The sequence below is a fragment of the Plectropomus leopardus genome, chromosome 20 (assembly GCF_026936395.1).
Source record: "Plectropomus leopardus strain MGB_pleo_1.0 chromosome 20, ASM2693639v1, whole genome shotgun sequence".
Classification (NCBI taxonomy): Eukaryota; Metazoa; Chordata; class Actinopteri; order Perciformes; family Serranidae; genus Plectropomus; species Plectropomus leopardus.
In genome coordinates this window covers 8,742,481-8,762,028 of record NC_142195.1, presented here as the reverse complement: position 1 = coordinate 8,762,028, position 19,548 = coordinate 8,742,481, and the positions used below count along the sequence as shown (strand labels likewise).

The 19,548-nt window shown below is 41.2% G+C and overlaps 1 protein-coding gene across 10 annotated transcripts in view; it reads right to left on the bottom strand.

The window, feature by feature from the left end:
• Positions 1-19,548, bottom strand: part of rapgef1b (Rap guanine nucleotide exchange factor (GEF) 1b) — a 63,110-nt gene that overhangs the window by 24,375 nt on the left and 19,187 nt on the right. For 5 of the 10 annotated variants that reach the window (XM_088071159.1, XM_042508887.2, XM_088071162.1 and 2 more), the window contains exons 2-8: positions 7,576-7,721; positions 6,766-6,944; positions 3,415-3,571; positions 3,217-3,305; positions 2,970-3,128; positions 1,434-1,484; positions 745-859 (exon numbers count right to left, since the gene is read on the bottom strand). In XM_088071159.1, coding sequence (XP_087927285.1) covers positions 745-859; positions 1,434-1,484; positions 2,970-3,128; positions 3,217-3,305; positions 3,415-3,571; positions 6,766-6,944; positions 7,576-7,721 — 896 coding nt within the window. The remainder of the gene's footprint in view (positions 1-744; positions 860-1,433; positions 1,485-2,969; positions 3,129-3,216; positions 3,306-3,414; positions 3,572-6,765; positions 6,945-7,575; positions 7,722-19,548) is intronic. The other 5 variants (XM_088071161.1, XM_042508890.2, XM_042508889.2 and 2 more) reach the window with 3 other exon arrangements.

The following is a 19,548-nucleotide window of genomic DNA, read 5'->3' as shown; positions in this document are numbered from 1 at the left end:
CAGGTGTCCACGTTTGAAGATAGCGATAACTATATCGAAACATCTGCTTGCAAACTCTGACACAACTCGTGCAATATAATCCAAGTCTCATTTTTCCAGTCGTATGCTCGGCGTTACCTAAACAGACATCCTTTTTCCAACAGAGAATTGAACTAAAAGTAAAACCTAGCTATGATTTCATCAAAGCCAGACCCCACTGACAAAAACAGTGATTTCACCTCACTGAAAACGGGAGATGCTGGTCAATCACTGCCATGATCTGTTACTTTGTGTTATTTGTGAAAAGGTGTTTTAAAAAGGTTAGTTCAGATTCACCCAATCATGCAATCTCAAAAACAAACTAGCAGATTGAGGCAGATGTAGACCGGTAGCTCCATTCTTCAGTGAGGTAAAATTACTGTTTTGGTCCACGGAGTCTGGCATTAAAGAGAGAACAGGTAAGTTTCACCTTAACTTCACTTCACTGTCTGTAAGGACTGTCGGTTTGCAAAAGACTGAGCACTTAACTGGAAAAATTAGACTTGGACTATGCTGCATGAGTTCTGTCAGTGTTTGTGAACAGATGCTTTGATATAGTTTTGCTGCTGTTAAATGTGGGGCACGTGAAAAAACATTTTCTAAATGAATTCAACATAACATGGAGTGAGTAACTGATTTACGAATAGTGCTTTATGGGTGGTGAGGTATTCATTTAATGGTTGCACTGAAATCGACAGCACCCAATAAAGGACCAGAATTCCCCACCTGTCTGTGGACGCTGCAGGGAAGGCTGGAGCCGCGGCTCATTGGTGCAACCACTGCAACTCGTGTAGGCGAAGGGGCCGACTGACGCTTCTTGGGGGGAAGAGCTGGTGGAGGGCTGGTGATAGAACAGCAAACAGAAACAGCTGAATAAAATAACACAAATGATAGATGTTTTTGTCCCTGGGGCAAAGTCAAAATAGACAATCAGGCAAGCACACAAAACACGCTTTCTCAGGCATGTATGCACACACAAATCCATGTATGAATACATGAACACAAACATTATCATCCCTCCTGGGGAATAGCAAGATGAAAGTGAGGGTGTTTCATGTTAGCCTCTCTCAGCTATGACATGAACCTTTCCTGCTTGTCAAACCTAAATTCAGTGAGTTAATACCGGGTCAAAATGGGGCGAAGAGCGGAACACAAGGTGCCATGATATGGAGGCCAGCGGAAAGACACTTCATAGGTCAGTCACACACTCTCATGCACTGGACGGTCTTCTGATTGGATGGTGAATTCTTCAGGGAATGCCCGGGATAACACAAAGTTTAAAATGATGCAACCATGCAAGTAAAAAAAACAAAAGCAAAACAAAAAAAACCACTTTTCATCCAATCCAGAAGCTTTATGGGGGTCTAGCGTGGGATGTTATTATGGAGACAGATGATCCTATGGGCTGAACATACTTCTCCTTCTGAGAGGGTCTCCTTTGGCCAGCGTCAGCACTCAACTGTGCTCTGTTCCCAGAATCCAAAGGGAAACCAAAGATAAAACACATTGAGAGAGATAGCAGAAAGAGTAAGAAAAGAAGAGACAGAGCAACCAACAAACCAAAGTGTGCCATTATCAAAGCCCAAAGGGTTAAAATAAGACATTTTAAGGAGTCTGAAGCTATGAGCTTTTAGATCGACGGAGCTGCAGCTAGGTTGCATCAGAAATGGCACGACACGCCAAAATCTTTTTGACTTTCACACTCAGAAAGGTCTAAATCAGTGAAAATGAAATAAATATATGGAACTCCCCTTACCATTCCCATATCCTAAAAATCTTCTTTATTCCTCATTTGATATTTATGTTACAACTTCAGAGAATGTTCTAAATATAAGTTCAATTCAAAGTGAAACATCTGTGACAAGTAAATCCAGAACAGGCACTTCTGCTTTTGTGACCACTGAGCAAAAGGTCGCAACATTTTTGTGGCCACATCATCACCACCGAGCCCACATCTTCGCTTCTAATTGGATGGAGACAAAACAGAAAGAAAAAGGAACCTTGAGCTGAAAAAGGGTTTCATTGTCTTGCAAAAATCTAAACTTTTTATATCCTATGACAACAACAAATAGAGATGCCTGAAGTACCAGCCCTTCTGCAGCACTTTTTGATCAAAGGGGAGTTTAAGCAAGAAATGATGGCTGAGAAATTCTTACAGATCTAATATTTTAGCCCACTATTAACTTCACTTTGACCAGACCAACATCTTAAAGGTCCTGTGTGTAGGATTTTGGGGAACTTAATGGCATAAATGAACAATAAATATGCTTTCTTTAGTGTATAATCACCTAAAAAAATAAATTGTTGTGTTCTGGTTACCTTAGATTGAGCCGTTTATATCTACATATGAAGCATGTCCACCTACAGAGTCCCCCATATCGTACCATCATGTGTCTACGGTAGCCCAGAACTGACAAACCAAACACTGGCTCCAGAAAAGGCCATTTGTGTTTTCACATCGGCTACTGTAGTCAGCAGCCTGTCTATGATGAGCAATGTCAGGAAAACACTGATTTTTTTTTTTTAAACATGAAACTGCTTTATTCATTGATTTTACCAGTTTAAATCACAAGGTCCATTTGTTTTGGAGAGGAGGAGACTTCTGTGGATAAATCAACTCCTGCTAAAAACCTCCTACACGTCTGGATCTTAAGTCATGAGAGAAAAAAGTGAGCACACAGCAGATCGTCCCCAACATGTCTAACAGTGTTAGAGAAACACTGATTTTTAACATAAAACTGCTTTATTCAGCATTTTTATTGTTTTAAAAAGTCTATTAATTTTTGGAGAAAAAGAGACCTCTGTGGAGTTCCTGTCTATTGCAAATAGCAATTGTCCCCAGTAGATGCCACCGAATCCTACAAACTGCTCCTTTAATTTCAAATTTGGATTCATTAATGGGAAAAAAAGCAATAAATTACAATTGTGCTTGTATTTTGTATCATCCTCACCTGAGCTCTGCCATTTTGGCTTCAGGAAGCGGGGGTTTGGGGGGGGCGACGTCCTCATCTGGTATGTCAGTTGCAGCCTCTGCAGGAGTAGCCGCCGGAGCTGTCTTACTCGAGACCTCCTGCTCCCGATCTATCGAGGGCATCTCCGATGACACGCTGCTGCACACATAAAAGCTGTCTGAGTGAATGAACTACTTTGAGAGTCTGAATGAGCGTTTGTATTCTGCAGAGCATGCTTTGTACTCACCTCTCTGCTGTGGTCGCAGGTGGTGCTGGTTTGTTAGGGGTGGTGGGTGACGGCTGCTCCTGTTTCTCAATAGTTAGCTTCACCAATTCCTGTTTGGAGAAAGACAACACAGCAAGCTTCAGAGGCTGCTGCAAGAACAACAGCACAAGAGGATGTAGCACACACTATCAACATTTCCTCTATTAGCACAGGGCCTACCTTTACACCATCCAGCACTGCTTTGATGACGCTGGTGACAGACGCCACATTCTCCTTGTCCTCCAAGTCGATGCCATCCAGCATCACCTGGTCGGCCCAACGGATGAGGTTGGCCAGGCTCTGATACACACGGTTATGGCAGGAAGACAGCGCCGAACTGTTGAAATTGTGTGAGAAATATGGCGAGGGTTAGAGTAGAACAATGCGGGGAGAAGGAAGAGGAATTCAGAAGGGAAAAGTGGCATACTGAACAGATAAATAGATGTATAGAAAGTGAGAGACAATATGACAGCCAGAGGTGCAGAAAAGAGAATGACTCAAGACAACATAACAGAGCCGTGTGGAAAATAAAGCAATGGGACAAGCACATGTTAAACTGTAGGTGACAAAAATGACGCATACGATACACTTCCATCTATCTACCAGCTATTAAACTACATATTTAGTGAGCATGTGTTGAGGAACTTAGAGGTATGCCTGACTGCAAGCTTGAGGGTTGGAATAAGCTAGCTGACAGAAGAATGCATAACCACACGGGGAAGCGGGGTGTTGTTTCTGCCTGTAGCGACTGGTGCCTTCAGACCCGACACTAAGGTGTGGCCCAGGCCTGTACCAACATGCTGCAGCTGATTCACAGTGCTGGAATATCCGTCCACTGTCTCTACGCTGCTAAGCTCTGCAGTGAGCAGGAGACGACTGTAGCTATGAGGGTTAGCAAGAGGATTTGAGGGATGGGATGCTAGGAGAAGTTTGCCTTAAGGGCTCTCTGCCAGGAAGCCGTTTCCTGGTTGGGTTTAGGAAAAAGATCATGGTTTAGGGTTAAGATGCCTTTTCCAGCAGTAAGCCCTGAAGGCAAACTTCTCCTATGTGTGAGCAATGGTGGAGCAGTTGGAAGGGTGGAGAGGTTTGACCCAGAAAGACTAAGTGCTGTAGGTTACACTGTAACTCCGAAGGAATTGTGGCATTATAGAAAAGTCTGAAACTATGTGTGAACAGTCAGTTGTAGACTCAATGGTTAGAGTTTACAGATATGAGATCAATACACAAACCTTTTGGAAACTAACTACTTTAAACAACTTAAAGGGACAGTCCACCTCAAATTAAAAACAACAATTTTCTCTCTTACCTGTAGCGCTATTTATCAATCTAGATGGTTTTGGTGTTAGTTGCAGAGTTTGAGATATCAGCTGTAGCGAAAAATCCGAAAAATACAATTGAAAAACGGCATTTTCTCTTTTCAGAAATCATGACTCAGTTATTCAAGATGATTCCAGACCTTGTTGTGCACAGTTTCATGTGGGAACTATTTTAATTAACTGTGTGGTTCACCTAGCACCACACAGTTAATTAATGTTACTGCTCAGCTGAGGAGGACGCCATTAATGTTAACATCTTGCGCTGTCACTATGAATGTATTAAGAGAACTGGATCCAGTGTTGGAGGCGGGCCCTCGCTCATTCCTATAAAAGTTGCTCAGTAGCGCATAAAGCCAAACAAACTTAGTTTCCAGGGTATGGAATTACCCAGATTTTTAGCATCGTGGGGCAAATAGTGCAGGCATATTACAGAATTATGGCAGCCAAGCATGTAACTTACAGCAAAGTCTTCTGCTAACTTGAATGAGCATAAATATTTATTGGTGTAGCTCTTTTAGTTATCTGATTGAATACATCACATCCCGATAGTCAAAACGAGTTATTACACACGGGTTGTGATGCTAAAAAATATTTATCCTCTTATTTACAGGTGTCTTCTTTCACAATGTGAGAGAAATTTTTAGATTTTTAGATTTTTATAGACATTATTGTTGAGTTTTTCATATGTTTGTTTTTGAGCACCACAAGCAGAGTGCCATCTAGTTCCACTACGGCAGACATTTCTACGGCCGATATTTTCTATGCTTGGCAACTCACACCAAAACAATCTAGATTGATAAACAGCACTACTGTAGGAGGAAGAAAAATGTGCAGTTTAATTTTTGGTGTGAACTGTCCCTTTAACACTATGGAACAGGACAGCGGACAGCAGTTACACCCACTGTTGACCTACTTATTTGACCAATATTGATTTAAGTCAGTTCCGACAGTTTAACACTGCAGTACTCTGTGAATGTTGAGCAGCAGAGGGCAAAACAAACTAATTAACATGAGGGTAAAATTCTTCTTTGTAACACAATAGTTACTTCACGAAGCTTATTTTCCAAAAATAAGAAAAAGAACATCTTCTCCTGTGATCTACTAGGCTTTGACTCTGTTAGACTGAGGTTAAATCCCCACAGACAACTGCCTCTCAATGTTGCAGCAACAACCCATCAATTGCTTCCAAACACAGGGCTGTGAGATACAAAATCTGTCACCTCTGACCTGCACACTTTCATCTCGACTGACTGACGGGAAAGGCACAAAGACAGAGATGTTCTAACATGTCCTGACAGTCCAAACTAAACTGCAGCTAAGGTTACGTCCCACAGAAAGGGTTTACTTTACGCAGGGGGGAAGTAAATCAAACAATCTATTGTTAAATATATTTCAAAGGTGAAGTTCAGTTTTCTTTCTCGGAGGTAACATGTTTGGATAATGTGCCATATCAACACTGAGTAACACATGAATGTAATTTTAAAGGCTTGAGGCATTGAGTCCAGGAAGCTTGGAAGTGACGGATGTTGTCTGTCACAACAGACTATCAATCATCACAAGCTGCTCAGTGAGTGTATGTCTCTACATCATACTCGTTCTAACATGTCTGGCGTGCATACCAGCTACGACATGAGTTACATCACGAGACAAGAATGATGAGAATAAACTGAGAAATGGTAAAATGTGAAATATTAAATCTATAAGAGGAGAAAAACAGCAGTCAGAAAGCAGAACAGTTTGAAGGTTGCAAAAAAAATTTATTTTAAATGTGTGTGTGTGCCTTTGTATCTGTGTCCTTTTTCTAAATTTTGCTGTTTTTGCAGTACTGTGAGCGCAGCACAGACAGAGCTCTCCATGAGTTATTTTTTCCTCAGCAGCGGTTTGTGACTCGTCAAGTTAAAAATTAATCTGTTGATCTATTTAGAACTGATCGGATCAGTTTGACGATTGTGAGGAGCAGCTGCTGCGAGTGAGTGCAAACTTTAAACCCAGCACAATGAATGGTTGAGTTTCACCTTTAATGCGCCTGACACTCTGCTGCTCCATCTCTTCCCTGACTCTAAGAGTCAGTATATATATTTAACAGTGCTCTTAATGAACAGTCCAGCTCCAAAAATAGATATTTTAATTGTGGTGGACTGACACAAATAAACCAATGTGTGGGAAACCCTGGCCTTAATTGTATCCTAAAAAAATAACAAAATGTGTGACTAACCTGTGCTGTATCCGGGCCTCTACTTGAACCAGAGGCAGGATGGCTTCAAGCACCTTGCTAGCTGAACCTGGAAGCATCTCCAGCACTTTCTTTTCCACGACCATTTTGTCCACGATTGTCTTGAAGTAGCGCAGCGCACTGACCACCTCCTTCTCATGCTCCTCCAGCCGACTTACCTTCTACAAAAAAAAAAAAAAAAAACACAAATCAGCACTTCAGAATCGCACTACTTATGATTTTCACAATGATGGCGAACATTTTACAAGCTTTTAAAGCACCACACACAGCAAAATAGCCATCATGAAACCTATTTCTTATTTGGACCATCACAACAGTCTGGGCTCCTGTCCGTGGTTCGATTGCTCCCATAGTTTTCTCACAGCTCAAAGAACCATCTATCAAGTGATGAGACTTGGAGTCATCTTGGTACTACAGCAATGATCCCTTTCAGCTTCTCTAGTCTCTCACAGCAGGGCTGCTGGGGAATATACTGATTACACCAAAAGCCTTAAGAGGGAGCGGAGGAGTTCATTCAGGAAGTGGCCCACTTCCATTCACGTCTTTATAGGTTTAGACACCTGCTGTAGCACAGCCAGCCGCCACAGTGACTGGGAAGGCTGTGGGAACCAGCTGGGAAACTTGCACACACACACACACACACACAGACACAATGGAGTGCAGGAGTGCAAAACATTAAACAGGAAAACAATCGTTTCACAAATAGGCAAACAAACACACGGAAAAGGTGGGAAAGAGATGCATTTCCCACGATACACACATACTGTATATTTTCCATTCTCACACACACACCTTGTTCGCAGGTTTCTCTGTGCTCTTGGCCGCTGGCTCGGGCTGCAGCTGCTTGCCTTTCTTGGATGGAGTCCTCTTGATCTTGGGAGAGTGGAACTTGTCCATCAGTTTCATGGTGAAAGAGGACAGATGGGACCGTTGCGAGTCTGCGGACATAGAGGAAACAGAGGATGTCGAGTGGTCAGTCGAGGATGAGAGGTTATCCGGGGGGAGAATAGAAATTAGATGAAAACAGATGGCGCAAGTACACTGAACTGTTGATATCATTATCACACGGTGCCACTCATCAGAAACTTTGCTCAAGTGAACGGGTGACCACCAGCTACATACAAGTACAAGACTGGTGTCATTAAAGAGTAACTTCTGTGTTTTTCAGGCTGGACTTCTCCTGTGTTTTTGTGTCTATGTGACTAACCAGAACAACATTTTTTTTAAATGGTGCAGTATAGAGTGAGAGCGCTGCAGCCAACAGGTAAAACAGGTTGCAATGTAACCACTTAGGGAACTTGTGCGCTGTCAATTTGTGTCCACTAATAGTGCTTGTTTTGTCATAGACAGGCTAAGATTGTTATTGTAAGCTATGGTGAAGGAAGTATTTAAACTCTTTACTTGGGTAAAAGTACTATACCACACTGTTACTTGAGTATACAATCAGGAGAATTTATCTAAGTGTTAAAAGCTTATTAAATTTAAATCAATTTAAAAAATGAAAATAATTAAAATGAACACCACCAAGTCTTCATATTTTAGAACCTGGAACTATGAAATGTTTTTGTATGAAAAATGACAAAAATGAATTCATGACATAACTAAAGTTATCGAATAATGTAGTGAGGTAAAAAGTACAATATTCCAGTCTTAAGTATAGTGGAAAATAGCAGAGAGTGGCATGACATTAAAATACTTAAGTAAAGTAAAAGGACCTTAATAGTTGTACGTAACTGTTGTATGTGAGTAAATGTCCTTAGTTAAATTCCACCATTGATTTTATGTGTCTAACAACATTATGGAAAGGATTCCTACAAGTGAACAGCCCCAAAATTGTCATGGCCAAACCCACCAGACTCCATTAAAAAAAAACCCAGTAATTTTAGTGTGTAAGTCGCCATATTTTCATACCTAACTGGAATTTAGGGTTTATTTTAACCAAACCATAGTTGGTGATTTTTGAAAGAATGGAAATACAAACCAAGATGGTTTTTGTAAGTTCAGTTGTGTTTTTATCATTTTGAATGAAGTGTGTTTCACGAATAAATTACAGTTTATTTTAACTGAGTGTGGTGGGTTTGGCAAAAGCAATTTTGGGGCTGTTTCTTACTATCTTACTCCCTAACAAAAAGATCTATAACTGTAGAGATTATTTTCATATTGTTGTCAGACACTTAGAACAACAATCTGAGCCTGCCAGTGGCAAAAACAAACACTCAGACAGGAATACACAGAAAAAGAGGGTCCAGGTTGAAAAATACCAAAGTTACGCTTTCAGGACAGAAATATTTGTACCATGCACATTTCATCTGCTCTTTCTGCTCCCAACAATAAATCTGCTGGACAGGCACAGTCGCAGAGCCTCTTCCAGCAGCCAATTATGTGCACAGATGTGTGCACACACATGTGAGTGCACACAAAGAGAGACAAGGACAGCACAGAAGAGTGTAACTATAATAAAATACTCTAGTTAGTGCTGAGATGAAAATTGCTTTATGGTACATAATTGAGAGAATCTTCACAATAGCAGAGTCATTTTGCAGAATTCAACTCGTTCACTGTAGAGAGGACTGATTGTATCTGGGGAGAGAAGAGTCCCCCACTTCGTCAATCCCAGGAGAACTGACTACTCACTCACTGTCTCCCTTCACCTCTGTCCCTCTACCTCCACACCAAACTGAATCAGGAGATAAATACTACTAACAGCGACAGGAAGGGTGGGTTTTATCAGCGGCAAAATTACACCTCTATCTGGTGCAATCTCCACTCAGCTCTCTCCACAACAGCGGGATCTGACATTCCACGGCCATCAGCGTAAAAACACTGACTGCTGAATAGCGGGCAGCAGCGGGAAAACACCACAAACAAGAACTTCAGCCGGGCTTTCATCTCCACCATCGATCCACGTGCCACGCACATATCCACCCTACTGTTCTATCTTCCCCGCCCCTAATCCTCATCATCCCTTACTCAGGGCAAAAGCCAAAGTTTGCTGATGCAGCCAAGGACGACTGTGTGTCTCATTAAAAATGTTGATGATGAGAACTCTTCCAGAGGAGTTTCCTTCCGATACAAATGCATGTGATGAGGCATGCATGACCCCTTGGGCTGTTAACTTGCGTCAGTTAAAAAAATAAAAATAAATAATCATATCTCAATGTCGTGCAAAAACAAATCCAAGGTGACAAGAGGTTACTAAACAGTGTGTGTCTTGTGACCGTTGTGTCACCTTTAATCTGCATTGGACCTCATTCCTAACATCCAAACAAGTCACTCACATGCACGACGGGCAAATTTATCATCCTACATAAATACGTCAGCTTTGTTGATATACAGCACAACTCTAATCTTAGAAGACATCTGAGACAAATATAGAATTTTTGTAAATTTCATTAGTAGCCCGGTTATGTCACTACAAAGAGAAAACCACAATGCAGCAGAGATAACAGCCGCCTTTTCATGGGGATGTCATTCACACCATCAGCGGAAATAACAGATAAAACAGCAGCCTGGGTGGGAGAAGGAAAAGAAAAGTGTTTGAGTTTATCACAGAGTCAGACTAGACACAGTGCAGAAGGTGACAACATGCTCATCTCAACAGCTGTCTAGATCAATACTCTGAAGCTTTGCCAAAGGGGATGCTGTGCTGCATCAGTGCACCTAAATACAGTCTGAAAAGCAGAGCTGCAGCTGACAGTATGTGAGGACTTTTTTTCTGTACCCTGAGGCTATATACACACCTGTGTTAACCAGCTTTGCCGCAAGCTAGTGTGCTATCTATCCTGGTGTGGTTTCACTTTATGGCAGGGTGTAAGGGCTGACTGTATACTTTCACCTCTTTTACACAGAGATCACATGATGGGGTTGCTAAGAAGTTCTTTCTTTGACAAACAAAGCAAAGCAGAAGCAAGAGAGGTTTCTTGCAGAAGTATCATAACCCTATGAGCCAAATAATAATGCCAAATTAAGACCAGAAAAATGACAGAAACAATTACAAAACAAAAATAACGATTACAACCCATACCAATAAGAGTAAATACAAGTCAAAGAATTTGAGCAGTAAACACGGGAATTAGAGTACTAATAACAGAATTGCCCTCCAAGCAGAGGAAGAGAACAGCCGCCATATAACATGGACGATAAATGACTGTAATTGCCAAGTTAATTCCATTGTTATTGTTTGGAAAGTGCATATGTTTCATGTCACACTAGAGGCTAGACGCTGTTATATTATGTCACACCCATCACGTCTCTTTTGATTCCACAACGCTGGCATACTATCTAAAATCACACACCAGAGTGGCACAATGATGCTGTTGTCTGGTTCTGTGTAAAAATGCAAGAGGCATAAAGAAGGGACTTCACAGCAGCTCTACCTATAGTGTGATCTCTGTGTAAAAATGGCTTTTGATTGCACAGCAGCCTCATATGAATTTAGTCTCGCATAAGCCTATCTGTTTGACCTTGTTTCTAACATATTCCTGGCACAAGTGCAGGGGCCTGTGGCTGACATCACAATATTGCTGGACCCCGCTCTCACTCAATCCAAGCTTAAACAGGCCCAGAAGGACTATGTGTGAGTTTACAGCTGCAACCCAGAGATCCCAGCCCCGGAGTTGAGAAGCAGTGACATCAGCACAATGAGTCACACAGCCATGATCGATACAGCTAGTCACCTCAGACACCATCGCAGCCCCCCTGGCTGAGCTGTTTATCATGCACACTGGGCTGGTTCCCTGTCTCCTCTGCTCCTTATTTGTTTCTCTCCCACCTCACTCCCTCGTGCTCTTCACTTCTGAGAACAGAGAGTCCACCCCCTCCTCCTACAGTTCACTGGAAGTCTGGCTCAGCATGGAAATGACATCATCAACAGAAAGAAATGAACATGGTGAAAGAGAGAAAGTCAGAGAGAAAGAGAAAGAGAATACAGTGAACTGAGTGAAGTGCTCTGTTATAGTCGTGCACGCCTCTCAGCGTCCGCCCTCCGCTCCTCCACCAGAGACGGGTCCAGCCATGCCTCCTGCTCTCTCCAGCTGCCTGCCTGCCTGCTGCTGACCAGAGTTATGAGGTGGTGATGTCATTGGTTGTAATGTCTATTACGCTCCATCTGACTAGTCATGCAGTGAATAAAAGACTGAAAGAAACCTCAGAGTGAAAACATTTTGTTCAGCTGCCCAGGCCACAACACGCCTGTCTGCTAGCGTGCCTCCTGCACTCCGTGTACGCACTCTAGTACACCTGTGGAACATTTTCATACACTACTTTATTCTTTATAGCCAATATTTGCACTTTTTACTACCTTAACTCTGCTTTTGGAGAAGCAGTGAACAGAGACAGTAGGAAGGTGGGATTAATCAAATTTTTTTTCAATTACAATTTTGGATTACAACTATTATGTAAAAAACAACAAGACAAACAACAACAACGGAGGAATACTGAGACACATTGTTTTGCAATGATGCTCTCAATTTGTCTTGTACAGCAGACTTTCACTGAAGGAAATTCCACCATTCCTGGGACTGAAAAATATGATCAGGAATGATTAAAAAAAGGCACTGTGGGTAGTTCACCTTCTTAAAAGGTTGTAGTTGTCAATGTGGAATTGGGAGAGACACACTGACACACTTAAACTCAGCAAGAAGATAAACTCCTAGCAGTGACATCTGGAGACAATGTATCCATCCCAGCTTTCAGGCAGTTACAAATGGCGTCTGGAAATGGTGGTGGGACATGGCGCAGAAAAGACAACAACCTTTTTTAGACTGCCTGTTCAAGGCTGGAATATTGTGAGGTTATGCTGTCCTGTCTGAAAGGCATGATTGTGGGCAACAAAAGTTGTCTTGACTTCGAGCCATCACGGGAGGTGAAGTGCCATAAAAAGATCTGTGTAAACGGAACAGCAGGCAAGACGAGATCATGGGCAGGATAAGAGTGACGTTTTGACGATGTGTGCGACCAACCACAGGAGCTTTAAAAAGCAGCTGGTAGAAGCTATCGGCTAACTCAAAAAAGAGGAACAGAAAACAATGAGGTCCTGGAGCACCTTAACCTCCGAGCAGAGGACGAGATCAACTGCTATTTGACAGGGATGGAAAATGATTGTGATGTACATGTAATGCTATTGCCATTTTTTTTCTAAAACGCTGTCAATGCTTATGTTATGTGTCACACAAGAGACCGATGCTGTTGTGTTACATGTCATGCCTGTTTTGCTTTGCTTTTGCCGGCATGCTGCCTAAAAATCACACAATGGAGTGGCGGGTTGTTTGGTCTTGTGTAAAAATGCAGAGACTTTATAATGGCCCTTTAGTGTGATCTATGTTGTAAAAAGGGCTAAAAAAAAGGACAGGGAAAAACTCCAACAATGCTCTCTGTCTCTAAGCATGCCTGTCAGGTGGCCCTCTAATGTGTGCACACATGCACATGCACACTCATGGTGTTTAAACATAAAAATGGTAACCCAAATTTTACAATTAAAAAAAGTCCCCCCAAATCACTCTCAGCCAGACTGTGGCGTGTTCAGTTCACCTTGAGCCTGTTTTTCAATTAAATTTAAAAATCTACAACACATGACCACATGACATGATCAACACATGACAAAAACAGTGTTCTTTTAAAATTCAATAAATAGTAGTAGTAGACTATTAGTGCTGAAAAAATCATGATCTCAATATTGACCAAAATGATAGTGATTAGAAATTTTGCCATTATCAATTAGCCCAAAGAGAAGGATAGGCAACTGACTTCAGTATCATTTATAACACCTTTTCCTTGTTGATTCGATCTAACGGATCCTGAATTTCTTCCCTACTGCCTTTAAAATACAGTGCAAAGAGATCCTGATTATCTATTAAGTGTGGCTACACTTCCATAAAGGGTGAGGTTTGACTCCTCTGTTGTGAACTGCAAGGGTCCCACAGAGACCTGCGCACGCATACACACGTGCACATGCACACATAGACACCCCCCCCCCGAGCCTCACTTATGCTGCAGAGAACAGTGTGAGGAGTTCACAGATTGCCAGAGAAAGCTCCTGTATAAATCATAGCAGTTAAACATATGATAAACGATGCATGTTTGTTATTCTTTCTAATCTGGCAAACGTCCATCAAATCAGTGACATTTTTTCACGATGCTGTGAAGAATATATAAAAAAAGAAAATCACTCAAATCAGATTGTTAACAGCAAATAGTGAAGGATTTAGCAAGTAAACATCTTTTGGAGGCATTTAAATTGCTTAAACACGATGCTGGTTTCAAAGGCCTTGGGGACATTTAAAACAAACACTCCAGTCTCAACGACTCTTGAACAAAGCCTGGGAGGGTTCTCACACAACTCTGTGGTATAATCGAGTCCCCAGGAGCCTTCCAGGCTGCAGGACTGTCACAAAGCATCATTACACAATAAGTAAATACAAGTAAATACACACACACACACACACACACACACACACACACACACACACACACACACACATGCCATGGGAGTTAATCTATGGGTGTTTGACATATTTTCTCTTTTGCCGAGTTAACTTTGGGCTCTCGTGTACCTTCACATTTAAGTCAGTTTAGCACAAACATTTTATATTATTATCTTCAATAGCAACCAATCCAGCCAATCGTGGGTTTCCCCTAACACAACACAGATCCACCAGTATTTTCAACCTAGACCTCATTTCCCCATGTTTTTGTATTTAAGTGATGAATGGGAACAACAATTATGAAATTTGTGAAAGAATTGAGCAAAACCGCTGCAGCCGGCAGTGGTGAAACAGTCTGCAATGTTAACACAGGGAATTTTTGCACAATCAGTTTATGTCCACTAAAAGTTTTTGCCAATGACAGGCTCAGATTATTATATTATTATAAGTGTCTGACAACTTATGGCAAGGATCCCTACAGAGATAGGCCCTACTGTTAAAAGAAGATACTTTTTGTTTAACCAGACACTTGAAATTACTTCCATCAAACCAATCAGAATTCATTTAAAGAAACAGTAATCTTATCAGTGTAAAACACTTTATTTGAAGTCAACAGACACAAAATAAAATTATCAAACAACTATTTTGGTTCATCTTTCCAGTTTCAACAATCACCAACATCCTCAATTTAAAAGTGCTTGTTTCTGCCACTGACAGGCTCATATTATTATTATCATAAGTGTCCGACAACATTATAGAAAGGATCCCTACAGAGATAGAATTGTTTTGCTTAACTGTGTAATGTATAAATGTACACACCTAAAAGGCTGTCTAACAGACATCCTTGAAGCTTTTTGAAACTCTGGCTTCTAATAAACTGCATTTTATTGGTGTAAACAGAGTGTGTTCTTTTCTATTTATAGGACAGCTGCTGTGTGCGTGAGACGGTTGATTTCCTCTGTTGATATAAATGACCCAGAATTTGCTATAATTTATTAGACAACACAGACCAGGACAGAATAACAAACAGCTATATGTCCAATTGGCACCAAAACCTGTGATTTTTCATTTTTATAAATATGTGGGGTTCGATTAAGTGATTTTCTTTTTTAGATATATCCACGCATTAAGTTCATCAAATAGATGAACATGATGCTGCCTGACCAAATGTCTGGATGGAGGATATGCAGTTATACATTTCAGTGAGAAATCCCAAGATCCCAGTTGTTGTCACTGATCCCTTCAACACAACTGACGACCAATGACATATGAGCTTCTCCAGCTCTGACTGAATAACTGACAGATTGATCTGGTTCCTGTTCAGTACAGGTGTGATCTATACAGGACAGCTGGTCGGCCCCTCACTGATCCCCCCCCCTTACTCTTGGAATAGGATGCAAACTAGGTGGAGGGACACGGGGGAGGCTGTGCTTAAGGTTACACACACAGCTGTCACCTTCTGCTGAACTCCCTCAGTGAGGACTGTTCAATGAAAGTTTGCAAGCTCTGCGCATGGACGAGCTGAGTCTGCCGTAAGATTGAAACAAGAGTCAGAAAGGACACTGTGCAAGGTGTCTCATCTTAAAGTGTGTGCACAGGAGATAGTTACAATTATCTTCTCATTAAAGCCAGTTAACATTTAATTAATGTGTGGAAAATGAATGGACTGCCTAATGAAATTTCATAATCTGCTGAAGCTCTGCTGACCGACTGGGGTACAAAATCTATGAGTTTGTAAACACACAGGATGCACATTAATTCCACCTCTCTGCTAAGCATTGGCTTTATTGTTTTGTTGTAAAACACAGAATATATCAACTGTAGACATGCCTGCCTTCTGTCCAATATAATGGAAGTAGATTGCACTCTGCTTGCAGTGCTCAAAAAAACAACAACTCAACAGCATTGCCTCTTTCCAGAAACCATGACCTGGTTACTCGAGATAATACACAGACCTTGTTGTGAGCATTCATGTAGGAACTAGTTTCTTTTTACCAAGCTACACCTGCCAAATGTATCACAGCATATGGAAGCTTTTTAAAGTACAGGGCAGCGTTAGCTTCCGGGTTGGCCTACACATCATTCTCGGGACACTCTACTGCTGTTGAGTTTTGCAACTCACCCCAAAACAATCTAGATTGATATACAGCACTACAGGTAAGAGGAAAAATGTGTATTTTTTTTTTTTTTTAATTTTGAAGTAAACTGTCCCTTAAGTGTAACTCATGAAAATGAGAGAAACCCCACCCTGGGATACATGTAAATAGACGGTGCACTGTTTATAAGCAACCAAGCTGAGGCCTTATGTGTCTATAAAAACGACATCATACTGAGTGAATTACTGTCTGCTACACTGTAAAACAAAAACCGCGGAGGTGCAGTGCCAAGTATCATACCCCCACAGGCAAGACCTGCTGTGGAGAGGAGTGAGGAATGCAAGCCTGAGGCATGTAAGATGAACAGCAGGGAGAAAACGAAGAGGAAACAGAGAAAAATTCAACAGGAAATAGTTAAGTGCTTGGTGAATTATTTATTCTCCCCCATTGTAGTAGTGGTTGGCTTCCTGCTGGCTGTGTTCAATTTTCAATAGGAATCCTCTTTATGTCCTTAGTTATCAACAAGCAGCACTATAGGGTACAGCAGGCTGTGTGTGTGTGTGTGTGTGTGTGTGTGTGTGTGTGTGTGTGTGTGTGTGTGTGTGTGTGTGTGTGTGTGTGTGTGCGCGCGCGCTGCAACCAAGCTACTGCCCAAGGATGGCAGGGAGAAGAGGAAGCTCTGGTATGGAACGTGGCCTTGGTTAATGCTTGATTTCAGAAGCAACTGAGGAAGAAGTCCAGTCATGGGTTTTTTAGTTCTCCAGCTGTGCCGTTTGACTATGCCGTTTAACAACGAGCCACAGGAAGACCCAGAGCATCCAGTATACTTACAGAGTAAGTAAATGAGATACACTGGAGCTGAGTGCTCAGTGCACTTACCATCTACTGTAATTCACTCTACGAATGAGAAAAAGAGACACAGTAGATGGTTTATATGTGCCAAATCAAATTATCAATGCAAACAGACACATCCAAATACTGAATGTCTTCAGCCAATCATTTCACAATAACTTCTGAAGTCCTAAAATAAATATGATGGGCAAATCATTTTGGCTTGGCATCTGTGTAATTACATCTAGGATTACAATGAACTTGTAGACATTTCCAACAGACTGACATGAATACTTCACTGAAGCCATTGGGAGTAACTCATTCTAAGCTCCTTTATATTATGACACACTATTACTTTTCATAATTAAAAACCTAAATTCGTTTTTCAAACACATACACGGAGACTTTGCCAAATTTCAACCGGCTTTGTATCATAACAATGTGGGGAGTATGTGCAAATGAAATTGGAAAGCTTCCCTCCACCTCTTCAGCATCCAGATCTGCCTGCTCAAGATTTTTTGCTGGCTCTAGGATTGTTGCTCGAACTATAGATTGTACTGCCGCACTTTCATATGCCAGCAAATACAGACATAGTGTATAGGAGCTGGCTGAGAGAGATCCACCCCTCACTCTCTCTAAAATTGAGACCAAATACCAAACAAAATGTAAGACTAGGCAGTGCTGATCAAATATAAACCAAGATTCTGCCACTGTATTGCCATTTTCTTGCATAAAAATGTCTTCGGAAACATATTTTAGTGCACCATGTGGCTGTAATATAAGAATTTGTTGATAGGAAATGGATGCCAAGTGTCCTGAATTTGAAAAACTGAGGCTGAAAATACTTGAATCAAATGTGTGGATGAAATATTAACAAAATTCTGCTACTGTGTTGCCTATTTTTTGCCTATAATGTTTTCAAAAACATATTTCAGCTTACTGTTTAACAAATTTGAGATTGTTTATTACTATATAGCTGGCTGCTATATTATTATTATTATATTATTAAAAACAGCCAAGCTCACACTACGTCACCCACTAGCAGGAGTGTTTATTGGTTGGGTACGGCGCTGTGCATTCTGGTAGTTGTAGGTTTTCTATCTCTTGAGCAAAAGCAAATGCTACAGTCCTTTTTCTCCATTTTCTTTGGTTATGTAGCACCAATTACGAAAAATATCTGTCTTTTTACTGCATAGACAGTTTAGCTTTGTGAAAATATCTTTCCATGAGTGAAATACTTTTGGTTTTGTCTTTAAATTACTGTAAATCACATAGTTTATTTTACAAAAAATCCACAATTTTTACCAAATATTTCTTTTTTTTTTTCTGGAAGGAAATTGCGTGCGTGCATTTTGCCTGCACCTACGCTTTTAGAAAATCCACCTCAGTCCTATAATAAGTTACACAAACATTCCCCTCAGTATGTCAATCACTAATAAAGCAGCCCCACCAACCATGACTCAATGATCAGCAGCAGATATCAGTGTGGTGGTGGAGGCACTGTGGGTGCCGGATTGCATGGGAACACACGGCCTGTCTGGTCAACCGTGGCTAATAGGGCACGGCCGCACAACATGGGCAATCTATAACCCAGATCCATTTTACAAAACAGCGAACCAGATCCATGAATGCTTATTGAGACTGTGTTTGGTCACTCAGCGACATGAAGATGGTGAAAGTGAAAGAAAGGCAGTGAAGAACAGCATCTTCAAGAATGCCATCTTCTCTAAAATCTAACCACAGTGGTGTCACGGGAGACCGAGTGGCTGATGACTGTGAAAACACCTATAACGGGGAAAGTCCTGCTCTTTCAACGAGACATCATAAGTCCTATGAGTCACATTTTGAGATAAAAACAATATAAAAAGTACCCCCATCCACTTTCTCACTGTTATCTCACCTTTGAGGGATCATAAAAGAATCTGAATAACATTCAATGCGCAAATGTGTTCGGATTCTCAAATGATATCCCAAAAAAATCCTCATTCAATACCGTGTGCCGCAACTACAAAGCGAACTGACACAGGAACTACTATGAAAACACATTGCATTAAGGCAAAACAAGCAATAAGCAACATGTCGAGGCCCATTACAACAAAATCCAGCCTAATCTCCCAGTGACACACCTTGCATTCCTGAGTCTGTTTATTTGTATGTGTTGTGTTTTTTATTTCTCAGGATAAATGGCCAAAGTCAGACACATCGCATCTGAACGTTTACCATCACTCTACTGTAGAGTTTAAGGTATTCTCATGGCCCTTTAAAACACACTGAGCAATCTGAGATCTATTATCTGAATCTTCTGTCACTGTACAGCAGCAAAACAGTGGCTTAAAGCAATGTTTTGCGACAATGTTTTGCAGGTCACAAAGTTTTATCGCTGTAGCAACATGATAGAGAAACTGGGTTTGAGGCAT